This window comes from Alexandromys fortis, unplaced genomic scaffold (genome assembly GCF_014885135.2).
Source record: "Alexandromys fortis isolate MF-2015 unplaced genomic scaffold, M_Fortis_MF-2015_v1.1 scaffold_67, whole genome shotgun sequence".
In the NCBI taxonomy this organism is placed as follows: Eukaryota; Metazoa; Chordata; class Mammalia; order Rodentia; family Cricetidae; genus Alexandromys; species Alexandromys fortis.
The window spans coordinates 8,797,720-8,816,837 of NW_026067945.1; the positions used below are offsets into that span (position 1 = coordinate 8,797,720).

The 19,118-nt window shown below is 50.4% G+C and overlaps 1 protein-coding gene across 1 annotated transcript in view; it reads right to left on the minus strand.

Annotated features, from left to right (window-relative positions):
- St8sia2 (ST8 alpha-N-acetyl-neuraminide alpha-2,8-sialyltransferase 2) overlaps positions 1-15,596 on the minus strand; it is a 65,991-nt gene extending 50,395 nt beyond the window's left edge. The window contains exon 1 of the mRNA XM_050149107.1: positions 15,334-15,596. Within this exon, the coding sequence (XP_050005064.1) occupies positions 15,334-15,431 (98 nt within the window). The 5' untranslated portion in view covers positions 15,432-15,596. The remainder of the gene's footprint in view (positions 1-15,333) is intronic.
- Positions 15,597-19,118: the final 3,522 nt, after the last annotated feature.

A 19,118-nucleotide genomic window follows, 5' to 3' on the forward strand; every position in this document is an offset into this window, starting at 1 on the left:
TTTTTCCCGATTTATTGCCAAATGAGGACGGCTTCCCAAATCACTAAATTTAGCTATGTGAAGTGGGAGCTTTTCCTGTGTCTCATTACACACACCCATGCACTTCTCTGAAATGTGGCGTATTATTTATCAAGAATGCCAATTCTACTGTAACACAATGTTGTCCCTGGTGACCCTGAGCGGTGGCAGGAATACAAGACGATGAACCCCCAGTTTGCAAATCTCTGAAGATGTTTCTCTGAGATGAGAAAGTGTCCCGTGCCATAGTTGGCATGGTGCAGACACTGTAGCCAGTTGGACTTTTTTTTTTTTGGGTGGCCCTCTCCCACCCTTCCACCCTCCCACCTTTCTATGTGTAGCAGGTAGGAAGTGAAAATAGATCAGAATCTATCTACTGCACCATTCCAGCCTACAGGGTAAAACATTCAGATACATAACAAAGAACCTAGCTACCTCCAGGGAGTCTAAACCCTGTTTCAGGGAAGGTGTCTGTGATGGTCACCCAATCCCGAGGATACAGAACTAGGGAAAACCCATGACTTTATCTAGACAGTGTTGCATGGATAGGGAAACCGGCCCTGAGAGGCAAGGGTCTGCCACTGAGGCGAGTCTACAACCCGAATCCAGAACTCTAAAGGCTCCTCTCCTCTTTGTCACACAAGACCTCTGCTCAGCCAGACCACAGTTTCCTTGAGCCCCTCATCTAAGCTGTGTTCATATCTGCATGCCACTAGCATCTAGCACAGAACTTAGAAGTCCCTGGGTGCAGTGGGTCATGTGCACAGTGCACACACAACTGTGTGATGACGTCACAAAGCTCGTGGAACTGTCACAGAAAGCAGGTAGCGGGGAGTTGACCCGACGCTTTCCTCCAGGAATAAGGAGAGGACCATGGGAGGCTGCTGTGTGCACACTTGGTCAGAAATAGATGGCTTTTTGTTTCTTCTTCTTCTTTTTCCCCCCCAAAAGACAGGCTTGGAGTACGTTGTCCTCACTGGTTTCTCTGAGACGCTGCCTTTGGAAAATAGTTACTGAGCATCTACAGAGCCATGCACTGGGTCCATAGAAATGAGCAAGCACAGACACAAACTCCTTCCCTCATGGAATATGATCTAGTGTGAGATGAAAGAATAAAAATAGACCACCCCTCATGCAGATGGAGTGAGGCTAATCCCTGCCTGCTTCTAAGAAAATAAAAACAACGCTGCACAATAAGACTTGGATGAAGTCTAAAAAAAAAAAAATCTAAACCCCAACACGCTTCACTCTATTTTATCTCAATAGATCTCAACTCCCAAATATCTGAGCTTCAAAAGGCAAGATTAGATACCATTAAGCCAGCCTGGCCAGCATTGATTTAAAAACCCTCTTCTATGCCTCAGGATTGAGGAGGTTGTGGACCTCTGTTAATCTTCTTGTTATCAGCTGGATCTCAGCCTGCCAGGAGCCAGCACGCTTGATTCTCAATTCTGGCCACATCCCTCCAATTCTTCTGGTTTCTGTATATGACGGCCGTGTGGAACCATGAAGCAGCTAGCTAGGAATACTAACTTCAACCGTGGGCTGATCTTTCTTCACGGAATTGGGAGTGAGTAGGTTTACTAAATAAGACAGAAGTCAACATACGCATTAGTAAGCTTTTGTTGTGTTGTGAACAAAATATCTAACAAAGAAGAGATTTATTTTGCTCACTCTCTCAGAGGGTTCTGTCCACAGCTCAGCACAGGGGCTTGTGCAGAATCTCATGGCAGTGCTACTAGTATAGTGAGGAGCCTCTTCTCTTCAGGGTGGACAGGAAGCAGATAGTGAGGAAGGGACTGGGCACCGGAGAGACCCACAAAGGCGTGCCCCCTGTGGCCTGCTTTCTCCAGGTAGACTGTACCTCCTAAGGTTTCTGGTACCTCCCCAAATAGCGCCCCCAGCTGAGATGGAGCCTGTTGGGGGCATCTCATGTTCAAAAAGTAACGGTGAGTTTCATATCAGATGGCTACAGAGCCCCATGTAATACCTCGCAGGTTTCCTCTTCTCTGGCAGCACAAAGAGGTATTTAAAGGATCCCAGAATGTATTTGACAGGGCCTTTCTGGGCCTTCCTCAGGGAATTAGTTTTCTCTCCTTTCTTTCTCTGCCTTCCCTCTTCTTTCCTGGGTTTTCCAAACAAACACACATTCTCAAGCAGGCACTGGATGGATAAGGACCTGGAAGGTCAACACAGCACAGATCTGAAATGGTCCTGTCTCTCAGTGAGCTCCTGGGTAGCAGCCATGAACACTACCACACGATAGATACGAAGTGGTACCCAGGAGAGGCAGGGCGTTCCTAAAGAATGGCAGCTGGCGTTGGCCTGGTAGTGATGCAGAGAGAGGAAGGTCCTCTTGGACCTGACTCATCCTGACCTTCCTCTTGTCCAGATGGTACTGCCCAGAAGGTGATGGTGCTTGAAGGTTGCATGAGTGTGCCAATAAGCAAGCGCGCGCACACACACACACACACACACACACACACACACACACACACCACTATTCAAATCACCTGCATGATTGCTTCCTGGGAGGAGTCTTCCATTGGGTACTTCCTCAAGCACGGTGGATAGATCATTTCTGTAACCAGGGATCTTTCTGGGGAATTAACTCACTCTGTATAGAAATGCCTCAAGGAGCCGGGCGATGGTGGCACACGCCTTTAATCCCAGCACTCGGGAGGCAGAGGCAGGCGGATCTCTGTGAGTTCGAGACCAGCCTGGTCTACAGAGCTAGTGCCAGGACAGGCTCCAAAGCCACAAAGAAACCCTGTCTCAAAAACCAAAAAAAAAAAAAAAAAAGAAAGAAAGAAAGAAAGAAAGAAAGAAAGAAAGAAAGAAAAAAGAAATGCCTCAAGGAGTTGTTTTGGCTTCGCTACCTTTGGATTGCTTAATGGCACAGGGAAGAAATCAGACTAGTGTGTTTCCTACATCAACCATAACATTTTTTTTTGGGGGGGGTCTATTCTCCTGTATTTTGCTAACTCAACTTTATTGACTCAACACTTGCCTTTAAATTGACTCACTTAAAAACTTAAATGAATTTATCACAGAAGACATCTTTATATCACTACCATAAATAGAATACCAATATCCCTTGCCCTAAATAGAAGGTAAAAGCAAGAATAAATACAATTAAATTCTTGGCTGCCATCCTGCTCAGGGGCTCTCTTTATCAGGAAGAGCAGATGGGTTTTAAAAGTCTCCCCTATACTTAGCCTTCATCACCCCTAGAGGCCTCCCCTCTCCATTCACGACAGTGGTGTTTGGAATTAGACTACAGGCTGGGCAGGCCACCAGATCTGCGGAGGAAGCCCCAGACCTCTGGAGGAACTACTATGGCGCGTGCCAACCGTGAAGCCAGGCCATTTGCCATCTGAATGATCACAGCCAACCAACTCACCAGAGGGCTCAGTGAAGCTGAGGACTGCTTTGCTGTCCTGCTTCTCCAGAAATTACCATCTGGTACTACAGGCCTAGGTCAAGGCTGTGCCTAGACGCACCGGAGCCTCTTTAGACTCCCGAGTCAGGTCAACCTTTGGTGACGATTCCTCCCGGCTGAGGAATGCAGCCAGCTAGACTGAAAAATGCCAGGTCCCTCTTCTGGCTTTATGAAGCAATCACTGTACTCGGGTTTCAGTTACCAGTCACGTTGCTCTTACAGGGTGTGTGTGTGTGTGTGTGTGTGTGTGTGTGTGTGTGTTCACCATAGCACAGCCATGGAAGTTGGAGGACAACCTTGGGCAATGGTCTTCACTTTCAGCCTCATTTGAGCTGGTCTTTCTGCTGTTTGCCAATGCATACCCCTGGCCTTCCAGGTTCTGGAGATTCTCCTATCTCTGCCTCCCAAGCTGCTGTAGCAGAACTGGGATTAGAGATGTGTACTACCGCACCTAGCTTTACATGGGTCCTGGGGATTCAAACTCAGTTCCTTGTGCTTGTGTGATAAGCAGTTTGCCCACCGAGCCACCTCCCCAGTACCTCCTGTAGTGTTCTTACAACAAATGTGTGGTCTACATAAAGAGCTCTTTATATACACATGGGGATCTCCCTTGTGCCTGGAATGAGTTAGTTCTTTTGTTTTTACATCCATTGGAGAGTCACTCTAGGGCAACTCTGTTTTGGGTGGAGAGACATAGACAAATTCTCCCTGGTGAGTAGGCACAGGGTCACTACGGAAGGCAGGGAGAGCAGTCACACTGATGTATCCTTTAGTGACCGGGACATGTCTGCAGAAATGCATCAGTAACCAAAGTTGTGGGAATGCTAGCAAGTGTTCTTGCAAACACGGGCGGTGCAGCCTTCTGTCTGCCGACTGTATGCTATGGCCTACTGCTCCTAGGACCAAACACCATGTTTCTATATTGTGTCCTACAGACCACTGCACACGGTGCTATGTGTTTGTTTATCCAAACACAGAAAAGGCGCATTGTTTTTCAGCTCCATTACAACCTTGGGGAGAGGCTTCGCCATGTGCAGCTTGGGGTTGAGCAAAACATCATTTTGTGGTGTGTAACTATATTGCCACGAGTGTGCATGCGTGTGCGTGTATGTGTGTGTGTAAGCGCGCGCAGGCCTGAGATTGGCATGTCTTCCGGACCTCTAGGTGATATCCAGAGTTGATGGTCTAAGGACCACGCTTTGAGTGAAAAAGACCCTAGTCTAGTGTCTCTCAATTCCTCAGAGGGCCTAGCAGTGACAGGATCTCTTGGAACTTGTCCAAGATGCAAATTCTCTGGTTTGGACAAGCCTTTGAGGATGCTCTTTCTGGTTCGAGGGCCATTTTATGGACCTCATACTTCCCAGAAGCCATACCAACTGCATAGTCCCATTTTCTTGCAGGTACTGTATGGTGTGAGCCTGACAAGAAAGGGACCACACGCCTCCAATTTTCCTAGTCTCGTGGTTGCCAAATCAGAAAATCCAAGGTTTTAGGCTCTTGTCGAGTTCACTCTTGAGCCAAAGGGGGGCAGTTTCAAGACCCCCCCCCCCCCCCCGCAGAGACAGAGCAAGAGAGAGAAGGCGTTGGGAGGGGTCTGAGTAGCTTTGGCCTCCCTCATCTCTACCACTGCACTGTGCCTCCCATGAACTTGAGTGTTTATGGGACCCCAGGGACCCCCTCCACTGAATTTAGATAGGCAGGCAAGCCAGCAAGTGTTTACACAGTGGCCACACAGAAAAGCATGAGCCTGTACTTCCCATAGTCCTAAATCCCAAGGGTTAGGGATTTGGGCCACGTTCAGCAAGTCTAGCCAAACACACTCACGCTACAGTGATGGTGTATGCTTTCTAATTCCCTGTTTCTGCCACTCCCTCGCTCTCTGGCATGATTGCCTCCCTCCCATGTTTCTTGGCATTGTATTACCTTCCAAATGAAACAGTACCCTCATTGATGTTGCTTTGTTAAAACCACACCATGCTCTTAAAATAAACCAATGTGCCCGAGCACCTGCCAGGCATTCCCTCACTTGTGTGTGTGTGTGTGTGTGCGTTTTCAAAAACTGTAGTGAGACACGTGCAACATATACTGTTTTGAACTTGTTTGAGTGTTTTGTTCAGTGGCCTTTAGTACATTTCTGATTGCTGTGCAATCTTCGCCACCATCCCATTATAGAACCCTTTTCATCTTGCAAAACAGAAACTTTACACTCATTAAATAATAACTCCTCACTCTTCCCCCCCTGCCAACGGTGATAATCCCCATTCTGTGGAGAATCTGGCTGTTCTAGGAAGTTCCTATATGAGGAATCAGGCGCCGGCTGTCTTTTAGTGACTGCATTAATTTCACTTAGTTTAATGGTATCAAGGTTCAACTGCGCTGAATGGAGCATTGTTAGAAGTTCCTTCATTTTTAAGGCTGAATAGTATTTCATTATATGTGAAACACATTCTGATTGTCCATTCATCTGCCAATGGATACGAGCTGCTCCTACCTTTTGCCCATTGTGACTGACTCCTCTGTGAACAGTGGTATTATTGTATATCTATCTGTTCGAGTGTTGGCTTTCAATTTTTATAAAGTTTTGGATGATTTAATTTATTTTCCTTTTATGCATATGAGTGTTTTGCTTGCATAGATGTCTGTGTACCATATGTGTGCTAACTCATAGAGGTCAGAAGAGGGAATCGAATTCTCTAGAACTGGAGTTGGAGATGGCTGTAAGCTGCCAGGTGGGTGCTGGTACTTGAACCTGGGTCCTCTGGAAGAGCAACCAGTGCTCTAAACCACTGAGCCATCTCTCCAGCCCCTCTGTTTTGTTTTAAGCATACCCATTAGTGAGATTGCTAGACTGGATGGTATGGAGTCTGTATTAGGGTTTGGGGGAGAGACGGTTTTATCTCTTTCCTTAGTAGCTGCAGCATTTTGTACCCTACTGTCTGTAGTCTGCATAATCATGAGGAGACTGTGGTTTAGGAAACTGAGGTTCAGAAAAGGGGGGCATTTGCTTGAGGGCACATGGGTAGTAAGCGTTTCTCCAGAGGCCAGCATTTCCACCACCCAATAATAGCTCCTTGTTGGTACTAACGTGGAGCCTGGTGTCCTGCATCAGGGGCAGCGAGCACAGCTCCAGCCAGAAGGTAGTGCAGAAGTAAAGCTCTGGGTGGCATCAGGAAGAGATTCATAGGAAGACCCAAGACCTCACTCTGTGGGGTTAGAGCCACAGCTGGCAGCATGGGTAGGCTGTGGGAAGGCCTGGGAGCCATGGCTGTATCCACACTGTCCAGAATCTTTTTTGAGGCCTTCTGCAAGCCTGCCCAGACACAGCCAGCAGCACTGAGGTTCCTCTCACCTGTCTCTTCGCTTCTCAGAAATAAACATTTTGCTTAGGGCATTAGCTTGGACACCTTGCACAGTCCACTTAAAGTCAAGTCTTAGGAAGGCACTCTGAGTATGTTCGTGACCTACAAAACAGCAAGCCAAAGCCTCCAGGCCAGGCAAGCTCCCTCTCTCCAGACACCCTATGCCTTCACCTCTATTATTTAAACTGTCCTGGCAATAGCCTGAAAGAAGGCGTGAGTTACCCGAGGTATCGCGCTTAGCCTAGAAACTAGAGATTAGGAAACTCAACAGCATACACTTAGGTCTTACTGGGCAGAGAGTCCAGGAGCGTCTGCCCTTTCCTCAGCCTTGGCTGAACCGCCAGACCCCAGCCATGCCACCAGGCTACTAGTCTACAGACCGACCATGAGTCTCTCCTCCAGACTCAGAAGTTTCCAGTATCCGTTTACAAACCTGCAGTGTGGCACAGACAATGGAACAGAGTAGGGGAGGTCCAGGGCAAGACTAGAAGGGCGGTCTAAACATCTTCAGGACCAAAAAGTAGCTAGGAGCAGTGAGCCAAGGCCAGGGCTAAATGACTACAGCTCCTCTTGAACTTGCCATGTGGTCACAGATTCCCGGGACCTCTCTGAGCCTTCAGTGCTTCTCTCTAGATGGTCGGACAGCACAACTGGGGTACTTAGTGAGGCTATCAAAGTGAGCTCTCAGGGGGGGTCAGGCCCTGGAAATGGGGGCACCCTGGAACGGAGCCTGACCCCTCCCTGATGAAGCCCGTGTTTCTCTGCTGTGTAGCTTCTGAACCCGGCTTCCCTGGCTTGGGGCAGTTGGCAGTGTGAGCCCGTCCTTTCTTCTCTGGAAGAAAATTCCTCCAGGTCTTCACCATGTGCCTTGCTTCTCCTTCCCTCAGTGAGTCAGTCAGCCTCCTCCCCTCTTCCTCCCCCCACCCTCACCCCTTCCCTAACAAACATCTCTCACAGCCACTCTGAAGGGAGCGGTTGGGGGCAGAAGGCTGCTGGAGGGGAGGCAAAGGCAGTAGCGTTTTGAAGCTGCAACCCCCCATTCCTATGGATCTTTCCATCTGTCATGGCCCATTGTGTCCTGGGCACCAGCACCCCATCCCTGAAAACCTTCCCCAGCCTTGGTGTGTCTACATAGTCCTCTCTCACACAGATATTGCGGTTTTGGTGACTACTCCCTTGGAGATAAGTGCATGCCCATCTCGTCACTGGATGCCACTCAATGCACCACTTCCGCGTGGTTCTTTCCCTCTGGGGATGGGGTTCAGGTCTCACTTCTGCCCTTTACTAGCTGTGTGACTCTGGATGAATTGTTTGATGACTCTGTGCCTTGGTTTCCTCCCCTGTGCAGTGGGGATGATAATGACATCGACCTTATCAGATTGCCGCGAGGCTTAGATATCTAGCACCCGGCAAAATGACTTTGTAGTTACTGTCTATTGGCACCTTCCCTCTGGAGGAAAAACAACAAACTGTGTGTGGAGGGGGGTTGTGTTTTTGGTGTGGTTCCCACCATGAACCGTTAGGAACCAGATCCCAGAAAGTAAGATTTTAAAAGCTGGTAGCATTGAAAACAAAAACAAACAAACAAACTGGGGTTCGCAGACACTGGTTCCCAACCCGTTTGGCCAAAGAAGAGGGTGTTTGGGCCATCTTCTAAGACTTTCTTCCAAGTGGGGTCATCTTAGTAGCCACAAGAAAAGGAGAGCAGCATCTCAGGGCATAGAAGGCTCTGAAGCAATGGCAGCTGGTGACTGAAAACTGCCTAACTGCTCTGGACACATTGCGCCTTTTCTCTCCTTTTCATTCTTCTCTTTTGCATCCTTTGTCCTTTCTGCACGTCAGCATCTGGGGGACCACTGGTCAGGGGGATCATCTGGATCCCCAAGCTATGGATTAAGAAGCGACAGGAGCAGAAACTGCATCCCTGAAGTTTGGGGTGGGGGTTGGGGTGGCGGCGCTGGCGCAGGGAAATCCCCTTGACAGAGTGGAGAGGGCTCCCTCTTGCAATGCAGATTTACAACTCACACAGCAAGCCAGGCGTGATGCAGGATTTTCCTGGGAAACAAATCAGCTCCCCCAAGTGCTTGCAAGTGTATCAGGAGGAACACAGCTGCCTGTGTGTGGCGCAGCCGTGCTCTCTGCTCTCCTCCACTGAAGCCATTCCCTCCGTGCTACTGTGCAGTAGGTGACAGCTGAAGCCGAGCACATTCAGGGACAAACAGGTCCCGTCAGGACACCGGACAGCCTCCTGGCTGGGTGATGAATTGTGGACAACTGGGGAGAATTTAAAACCAGCCCAGCTGCCACCTAAGAGAGTGACTAATCTCAACACTTAAGGACGAGACTAGCACAGCAGAGATAGCAAGCCAGACCCAGACTGGCAAGAAGGCAGCCACTGGGGATGTCACCCTGACAGACCTCTAGGGAGGGACCTGTCTCCATCACCCCCCTCCCTCCAGAAGGAGAGAGACACAGCCACGGGCTCAGTGGGGCCGTGGAGTTCCTGCTATCTGCCATCTGCCTGTCTAACTCAGTTTTGCTCTGGGCAGATGTAAGATAGGATCCTCCTGAGCTTATCTAGATCTGTGCAGCATCCCCAGGCTTGACGGGTCATCATGATCCCCTAGTTTGACAGCGTTTTAAAAATAAATGCACTACTTTTAAGTATCCCTAAAGAACATTTGGAGACAGTACACATAAGGGTGGGGGACTTTGCATTTCTCTGTGGGCCGTGTCTCAGAGATGTCACTTTCAGTGTCCTTCCGGGGCTGTACCCTTCAGGCTGCCCATGGCAGACATACCATGACTTTCTCATGAAGTGGGGATCTTTTGAGTGAGAGAAACTAGGACCTGATTCCGCTAAACCTCAGACCTAGGTTTGTTCATTCAAAAGGTACTTCACGGGTTTCATTATTTCCAGCTTGGAGTCCTGGGCCACAAGCACTCCAGGATAGCAATGAAGCTACGAATGCAGCTCACTCCAAATTACCTTAAAACCTTATGACTTTTGAAAAAAGTGGTTTGTTTTAGTAACTCGATCAAGTGGCTCTTGAGGGTGAACTTGTAGATGGCAACGTCATGTTGCAATGTCGAAAGGTCAGGTATTCCCGGACCACATACTTCTCAGGAGGAGCTCGGACATAGGCTAAATAAAACATAATTGTGAACTCTGTCTTCATAGGGCACTTGAATGATGGGATGGTCAAGGCGCGCACAGGGTGAGAAGCTAAGGAAGGTGGGGCTGGGAACGTGAGGCCACGGAGGTAATGGCAGAGCAATGAGGAAATGGGACGCGGGAGGGGGCAGGAAGAGCGGGAAGGCTAGAGTGAATCAGAAGTCCCTGAAAGGGGGATGGGCGTGTGCAAAGGGATAGAAACAGGCAATCATGGGACGATGCAGAAGCTTGTAAGCAGTACAGAATGGAACAGGTAAAGCCGCGGAGGGATGAACGGGAGGCCATGACCAGGTGGCAGCCACTTCTGTGCATTCTCTCCTCAAAGAAGTGAGAAGCTCTCCAGAATCCCACCCTTTGTGTCTAGTAGTTATAATTTTTCACTTTTCACCATTTCCCAGATTGTGAAACCTAAACAGTTTTAAAACCTAGCAACTCTGTACTACAAGGGGAGAGAGGCCTTGCGCGCTGAGTTGGTTTCCAAGACGGATATCTATTTACAATTCAAATTGGATGCTGGAACAGTTGGCATCAAGGACTCAGAGCAAGGGAGTTAAAACCAGAACGTCTTTCTCTTCTATTTTATCTTTTAATTGTATTTATGCTTGGGTGAACTATACTAGGATGGAGGAGGAGGAAAAAAAAATGAATGCCTCCCCCCAATGACAAGGACCACCTTGAATAAACACAAACTCTTCTCACAGAGCAGAGGATGCAGCTGCCCAAGGCCATGTTCTTCTGCATCCACCCAGACTCTTCCTCTGAGAAGTGTATTTAAGCTTGCTGGCCCTGGATGGCAGGAGTCACTGCCTGCTCACAGACCGGGTCTCATTGATGAACAGCGCTAACTTTTCCTCCTCTGTTACTTTCTTAGACATGATTTGACATTTAATATGGTACCAGGACCCTGGCATGATGTACTAGATGGCATCAATTCTGACCACTCAGATAGCCATCCCTAACACATCAGTTCTCGAGATGGATCGGTTTCTAAATATCTTCACTATCACCCCTGCTCTGGATGCCTGGATACAATCAGGTAAGTCTGATTCAGCTGCCACTGGAGTCTAATTGGCAAGAGAATGAGAACGCTACCTCCTGCAGAAGGTTTAGCCCACCGTCTGCCTGACCTCTGGCCTATGTAGACCTAGGGTCAAGTACTAAGAGGTTCATTACTAGCGAATTAACTCACAGCTTCAGCTTCCTTCCGGATAAACTAGGGGTAGCAGCACTCCCCGCTGGAGATGGGTGGAGTGACGGGTCAGTGAGCAGATGCTCCCAGGTGGTCAGCGTGGGCCTGGTACATGGGACGCAATGAACCAAGAAGTTCTTGGTGCCCCTGGTTGCTTGCCGTTGGGGTACCACAAGGATAGAATATGTTAATGCCGTGGCCAGCCAAGAATAGCTCTCAGCTGGTAAGTACTCAGTTCATGCTAACCATCATTACCATCCCCCTTAGTGCCACAACTGGGATTGTTAGGGTCACCAGCTACGCATTTATCTTTTAAACAGAGTTCTGTAGTGTTCCTGGGATTATAATGGCTCATCTGGTGACTAGAGCATTGGACGGCAAAGGTGGAGATCTGTATGAGGCGGCCTTACATGGAAGCAAACACAGTATGGCTTAGATATTTGATATTACATCAAACTAAGCCTAACTCATAACCCAGGGAGCTGTTTCTACAGGAGGAGCCCTTTGTGGCCTGAGGACCTCCGAGTGCCACCTTGCCCAAGGATGTTCTGTGACAAACTGGGAAAACCCATACTTCTTGAATGACTTCTGTGGGCCTATTGCAAAGACAATGTGCTTGACACAACAACCATGAGCCACACTCCTATGGCGGTGTCACACTCAAGACCAGGATGACTCAGTTTACCTAGTAGGTGTGTCAATGGGGCAGCCCACAGGTGCTACACACACCAAAGGAGCTATGAACATAGTCCAGCACAAAAGTATAAACTTAAATGTCATAAGTTTTTGTTTTGCTATTTCTTTTGGTAACTAGACAGCATATTGTGGACTTTGCAAATAATCATATCATGTCACAATATCTAAATGCTGATCCAACATGGCCTGATCCAACATGGGCCAGCCGACGTTAAAGCTCAGGAGGTACTCCTGGGCTAGGTATGTGGCTGCTTCACCAAAGCCCCATTCGACTGCTGGCTCAGAACTCGCCTGTGTTCTTTGCTCTCAGGCAGGCCTCCTTGGGTGCTTAGCGGAGAATTTGCCTTTGTACATGCATGTTTTCCTGCCTGGTGCAGTCCCAGCTGAATGAGAACTAGAGTGTCAAGAGTAGAAGTTGGAAGAAAATCACTCAGAAAGAAGAGAGATGTCTCTCAGACGAAACCTCTGAAAGAAAGCTTTACCCCTGGCCAGAGCATATGTAGTGCAGGAGGCGGGTCAGAACCATAGACGCCACTAACCTACGATCTCATCTTCTAAGAAAGCACTGAGAGACTTCCGAAAAATGGGTCTCCAGGCCATACGTGTGTGCATGTGTGTGTGTGTGTGAGTGTGTGTGTGTGTGCGAGAGAGAAAGAGCGAGAGAGAGACAGACACAGAGAGAGAGAGAGAGAGAGAGAGACAGACAGACAGACACACACACACACACACACACAGAGAGAGAGAGAGAGAGAGAGAGAGAGAGAGAGAGAGAGAGTTGCTTGCTTCTTTCACTATCCATTCCTTAATTCTTGGGAAACCTATCCCTAAAGTGACTCTCTCTTGCTTGCAGGATCACTAGATCTCAGGTTCCCACTGTCTACTGCCTTCCAGAATCAGCATCCCCAGCACCTCAGGACCATGGTTCTCTCTGGCGGTTAATTGGTTATTCTTTCTTGCAGAGGTAGCAAGGGCTGGTCCAAGAACACTGTGGTCCTGAGTAGGATCCCAGGCTATCCTGAAAAGCACAGGACACGGGAGACAGTCCTCTTGACAACCCTCCCCCGTCTCTGTGATGGGTCATTTACCTACACCTTACCATTCACACCTGAGGTGGTTCTAGGAGTCAGCGACTGTTCTAGGAGTCAGCTAAGGAGTGAGGTGTTAATAAGTAGGATTCCCATCCTCCCTGCCCACATTGTTCTTTCCTTCCCCGTGCGTGGCCAATGCAATAAGCCTCCTCCCCCCAGGTTAAACATGGATGGGACTGACTGCAAATGGAACTGGTCTATCGATGACGATCACGTGGCATAGATAAAGGACCAAGGTGACTACATCAAACTAGAAAGTCGTGATGACTGACCAAGCTAAATGTTAGTCAGCCCAAACGCCAGAGTCAGAGCGGGGCAAGGTGCTGCAGCAGACGTCAGTGTGGGCTAGGTGGAGGTTTTCTTCAGGTTAGGGGCAAAAGAAAAAAGAAGTCGGGATCTCCAGGTGAAACATATCACAGAGGATATGCTCACAGCACCGAGCCCTGAGTTTCAGTATACACTCTAAATGTAAATGCTCCTCTGGAAACTCCTGATGGCCTGCTGGAAGAATCTGACTATGGAAAGTGGAACTTTCAAAATGCCTTTGACAGGAAAGAGAGACACTACGTGTAACTGATCTTCTCATTACATTTTAAAAATTAAAAGTCCCTGGCAAAATAGAAGGTACTCAGTAAGAAGTTTAGCAAATTGATGGGCAACGGTGTTTGCGTATGGGAGAGGCAGTACATGTTCTTATAACAGAACTAGTGGGCATCTGGGCCCTTCGTTTCCCCATCGCCAAACGTCACCCAGTGGTCTGGGCCAGGCAAAAACCCGGAAGTGCAGAAGGCCCATCTTAGCATCACTGTATCTTCCAGTATCCCAGAATGTGACTTCACCAACTTCTGTTGCGACCGGTGGTTCTCTGGCAACACACCAGGAGAACAGCCATGGGAAAGTAGCCTGTTTCTGCCTGTGCTTAGGCGCTGGCGGCACATAGTGTGCTAACTGAACATCGGTGAAAGTTTTCAGAGTTCTTGAGGAAACCGAGGATGAGGAGAAGAATAACGCCAAAAGGGGCTCGTGAAGCATAATGGAGTCCATAGGATGTATTGTGCATCACAGAGAGAGAGTGTCAGAGCGAAAGCAAAGAGCGGGAAGAGACACCTGCCTGCAGGCTAGGGTCCCCAGGGCTTCAGCATTTTGGATTCTGGTCGCTCTCTGTTTTGGAGGGGCCTGACAGCACGGCGCATCCTCCGTTCGTGTGGATAATGAAGTTGGACAAAGGAGGGGCGCACGCAGCATGGGACGCCCGTATGTTTGGCTCCTCACAAATCCCACAGAGCACCGGATTCGCCCACTGTCTGCCATCCTCTCTGAGACCTCACCCTTTTCCTGAAGGCCACCTCAGAGCCCTACTTCCCACATGTCCACCACGATTTGGAGGCTCCGGACAGGGGTCGGGCTCCGCGTGCAGAAGTCTGAAGGGCCGGGCGCCAGCCTCAATCCAGGGGGCACCCTGATGGTGTGACAGGCTCCTTCAGAGAGCGCATTCCAAGAAGTCCCGGACCAGGAGCAGCTCGAGGTTGTGGTCCCGCCCACCCATGAAGAGATCGGGACAAGCTGAGACCGTGCGCTCTTGAGGACCCTGGAGCCCACCGGCCGGCGATGGAGACTTTCCGGCAAGGTCTCCATCTCTCTGCGCCTGCTGTGAGCGCACAGCAACCCGGGGTCGCCTGGGGAGTCGCAGGTTTGGCTGAACATTCAAAGCTAGCAGAGAGCCCGGGTCTCCAGCCCCGCGCGCCACACCTTAAGCAGTGCCAACCCCCCACGCCGGGATCCTGAGCTGGCTGGCGGGAGGCGTGGGAGCGTGCCTGTGTGTGTAGAGCATATTCCGCTTCTCCGGAGTCGATGCAGAGTCTACCTCACTCAGCTCCCGCCAGGGGATTCCCCTCCCCCAGCTCAGAGATCCCCGCGCGCCCCCTGCCCACTTTGCCAAGGCGAGAAAGCGGCCGAGCCGGAGACAAAGAAACTCCTGCCTCCCTCCACTCTCCGTCCTTCTACCCGCCCGAGACACTCCCCGGCGCCCTCCCTCGACCCCGGCAACAGCGGCGAGCGCAAACGCCAGGGGAAGGGACCAGGGGACAGGGAACAGGGTGGGCGAGTCCGCTTTCTCCACGCCGTGCGGCTACAGCTGCCCGTGTACCCCGCCCGGGGACACCCCTCGGCAGCCGCGCCCCCATCATCCACTCCCCAAAGCGTCCCGGGCCCCTGACACTAACAACCCCAGCCCAAACCGCCAGCCCCAACCCTCCAGCGGAGCGACAGGGGGGCGCGGCGCACACAAAGCGGACCGGGAGCGCGGAGCCTGGGGAGGGAAGAGATCCCGCCGGAGCTCGCGGCACGGGCCCGGGGTGGCTATTTACCCGATTTCTTCTTCGATCTCCGAAATGTCTGCGAAGATGAGGAAGACCACAAGCAGCGTGAGCGCGGCCAGCATCCAGCTCCGGAACTGCAGCTGCATGGTGGGGTCGGCGCCCTCCGGGACCCGCGCGCGCGGGCCGGGGCGAGGAGCTGGGGCTGGAGGAGCCTCCGCGCTCCACGCGCAGTGGGGCACACACCCTGCGCTCTGGGCGAGTCCGGGCCAAGGCGGCCAAGGCGACAGCGGCAGCGACAGACAGGGGTTGCTCAGGCGCGGCGAGCTCGCGCTCTCTCTCTCTCTCTCTCTCTCTCTCTCTCTCTCTCTCTCTCTCTCTCTCTCTCTCTCTCTCTCTCTCTCGATCGCTCTCCCTGCTCCTACCCGCCCCTCCCCTCTCCCCTCCCCTCCCTCCTCCTTTTCTCCCCTCCCCACGCCCCACACCGGGCTCCGGGCGCAGTTTGACAGCTTTGCTCCGCGCCTTGCCTAGCCTCCTCCCACTAACTCCAGCGGCCAGCCAGCTGCCTTTGCGACTCCCACCCGGAAGGGCTCAGAGAGTCTGCCACTCCAGGCCTAGGCAGGCTGGGCTTGGGCTATCGAAAGCGATCCGGAGACTGGCCTGAGCCACGGGGTAACTCGGGGCACTGGGGCTGGCTGGCAAACGGCCTCCGCCTTCCTCTCTTTGTCCAGCGCCCTCGCTTCCTCTCAAAGTTTTCCCGACACAAAGACTAACACACCTGGGGACGGTCTCAGCGCGCAACGAAGAGGCGGTTTCCTCTGGGCTATGTTTCAGCAGTTGACGAATTGGGAGGGGAAGTGGAAGAGAGGAGGGAAGAAGAAATGCCTAAGACAGGTCAACTTCAGCAGAGATGCTCGTGGTAATTTGTGGGCTAGGTACTCAGCCTGAAAAACATCACCTCCTCTATGGGCGGTCATCTCCATCCGTTTTCAGACCCAAACCTGGGAGTCTGGAGCTCCCCGAGTTGTTTGAGGTCTTGGCTAGAACCCTCGGATCCCCGTGTAGTACCTGTTCTACCTCCAATAGCAGGCATAGTGCCCTCATTGTGGCTGATGCTGTATGCTCATCTCCCTGGTTCTTGCTCTTTTCTGGTCTAATCAATAACCCCCTGGAGTCCTATCATGATCAAAGGCCTTCTAGAGAAATACGGTTCCCACAAAGGAAGATGCGCTTTCCCACACCCCATACTGGACTGTTCCCTCCTTCACACACTTTAGCTCACGTTGCATTTCGCACTGCCGCGTTAAGTGAAAGGACCCATTCATTAAGTTTTACTAGAACTAGATAACACACACACACACACACACACACACACACACACACACACACGACCCTACATGTAACTTTCCAGGAGCCGATGTCTTTTCCCAGAGGAGGGCTGTGCCCCTTCCGCAGTACTCCCTCGCTTTCCCTCCCCCTCGCTTTCCCTCCCCCTCGCTTTCCCTCCCCCTCGCTTTCCCTCCCCCTTGCCATGATCATGCATGTCTGTTCCCTTCACAACGAGTCCCTGAGAGTAGCAGCCCCCCCCCCATTTTGTCCCCAGACATCAGAAGAGGGTATCTCAGAGCTGAGGAGGTGGCTCAGTCAGCAAAGGGTTTAGTGTTCATGAAGCATGAGCACCTGATGGTGTTGGATACCCAGCACCCAAGTCTGCAGCTGTGAAAGTAACTGCATCTCTACCCCCAGTGCCAAGGGGTAAGGGCAGAAAGAGGCAGGTCCTGGGGCATGCTGGTCAGCCAGTATAGCTGAATCGACAAGCTCCAGGTTCAGTGAGTGACTCAAAAATTACGTCTCAAAAATTAGGGTAGAGCATTACTGAGGAAGACAGCCGGCATCAACCTCTGGATTCCATACACTCATACGAGCATATGTGTATACATTTGTAATACATTGTACACCCTACATGAGCATGAGCAATACAACACACACACACACACACACACACACACACACCTACCTTTCCTGTCAGTGTGACAGGATTTTCTAAGCGCCTTTCTCTTTCTCTGATTTGATGGGCATTCAGGAGGTGTGTGTTATTCTTGACAATATTTTGTCTTGTTTTTCCCCATTGGCCTCATTCACCCAGCAATAGTTATTGAACAGCTATCCTGTGCCAGGTTCTGTGCCAGAGACTAGAGATAACAGGAATCAAGTTGTTTCCTGCCCTCTAGTAGCCGTCGGGGTTCAGAAGGAAGGCAAACATGCAAGTGTCTGATTGTGGCACAGGGTAGAGCTGCAGCGGAGCTGTGGTCTCCTACTTGTAACTAACTGATTAATAAGATCACTCCAAAGAGCAAGAAGAAACCAGCTTGGCTCTGAATGTTTCTCTAGCTATACGTTTTAATTTTTTTTTCTGTATTGTGTGTGTGTGTGCGGTTTTATATGTGTGTGTATGCATATGTATGCATGCATACATGTATGTGGAGGTCTGAGGTTGATGCTGGGAATGACCTTTGATCAATCTTCCATTTTGTGCAATGAGGCAGGGTCTCTCCATCAAACCCCAAGCTCACTGATGTAGCGAGCCTTGCTAGCCAGGTTGCCCTGGGAATCCCTGACTCTGCCTTCTGAGGCTGGAACTACAGACGGGCTCCTAGACCCACCTGTAATTATGTGAATTTCTGAGACTCTCAACTCCAGTCCTCACGCTTGCACAGCAAATGCCTTACCCGCTGCGCGCTCTCCCCAGTCCCCAACGATTCTCCTTCTTGTGACAGAACCTCATGAGGTAGGTGCCACAGTGCTCACTTCATCAGGTCGGGGAACCTCACTGCTGTGAAAGCCATTACGATGAAGTCTTCCCATTTTCTGTGTGGTGACTCACGTTCTCATTCCAGGCTCAGCAGTATTCCTCCTTTGCATCCACTAGAAAGGAACCATTCCGAGTGGCCAGCAAGCAATGGAAACTCGCACCAAATACCATTCCTTATAGAGAAATTTGTGTGCCCAGGCTTTTGGAGAAGGCATCCAGGGCATATCTACTGGGGGGGGGGGGAGGAGAACTTAACGTTGTAGAGGCTCTCCTTCCAATGAGTCATTGAGGTGGGATTTGGCTTGTAGTATAGTGTGGGACCTTGTGACTCCTCACCATAGAATATTATTTAAGGCATTTGGGCACTCTTCTTGTGACCTTATCAGTGACCTGTGTGTTTTCTCCGCAACCTGAGTTCATTCCTGGAATTTGGAATGAGAATGAAAGATCAGACTGGCAGCAAGCGTCGATAGCTGCTGCCTTAGTTAGGGTTTCTGTTGATGCAACGAAACACCATGACCAAAAGCAAGTTGGGGAGAGAAAAGGGTTTCTTTGGCTTCAACTTCCTTATTGTAATTTATCATTGAAGAAAGTCAGGACAGGAACTCAAACAGATCAGGATCCCGGAGGCAGGAGCGGATGCAGAGGCCATGGAGGAAGGCTGCTTACTGACTTGCCCATCATGACTTGCTCAGCCTGCTTTCTCATAGAACCCAGGTCCACCAGCCCAGGGATGGCACCGCCCACCATGGGCTGGGCCCTCCTCCATTGGTCATTAAATAAGAAAATGCCCTACATCTGGATCTTATAGAGGCATTTTCTTAATTGAGGCTCCTGCCTTTTAGCTGACTCTAGCTTGTATCGAGCTGACACAAAACTAGCCAACACAGCTACAAAGCACATGCTTTTAGTTGCTTGGTTTGACACACTGGTCCCTTCTCTTTCTTGATCTCATTTAAGCAGGTCCCCTTTCCTACACTGGATTTCTCAGGAAAACTGGATGTCCTACAGCAATCTTTTTTTT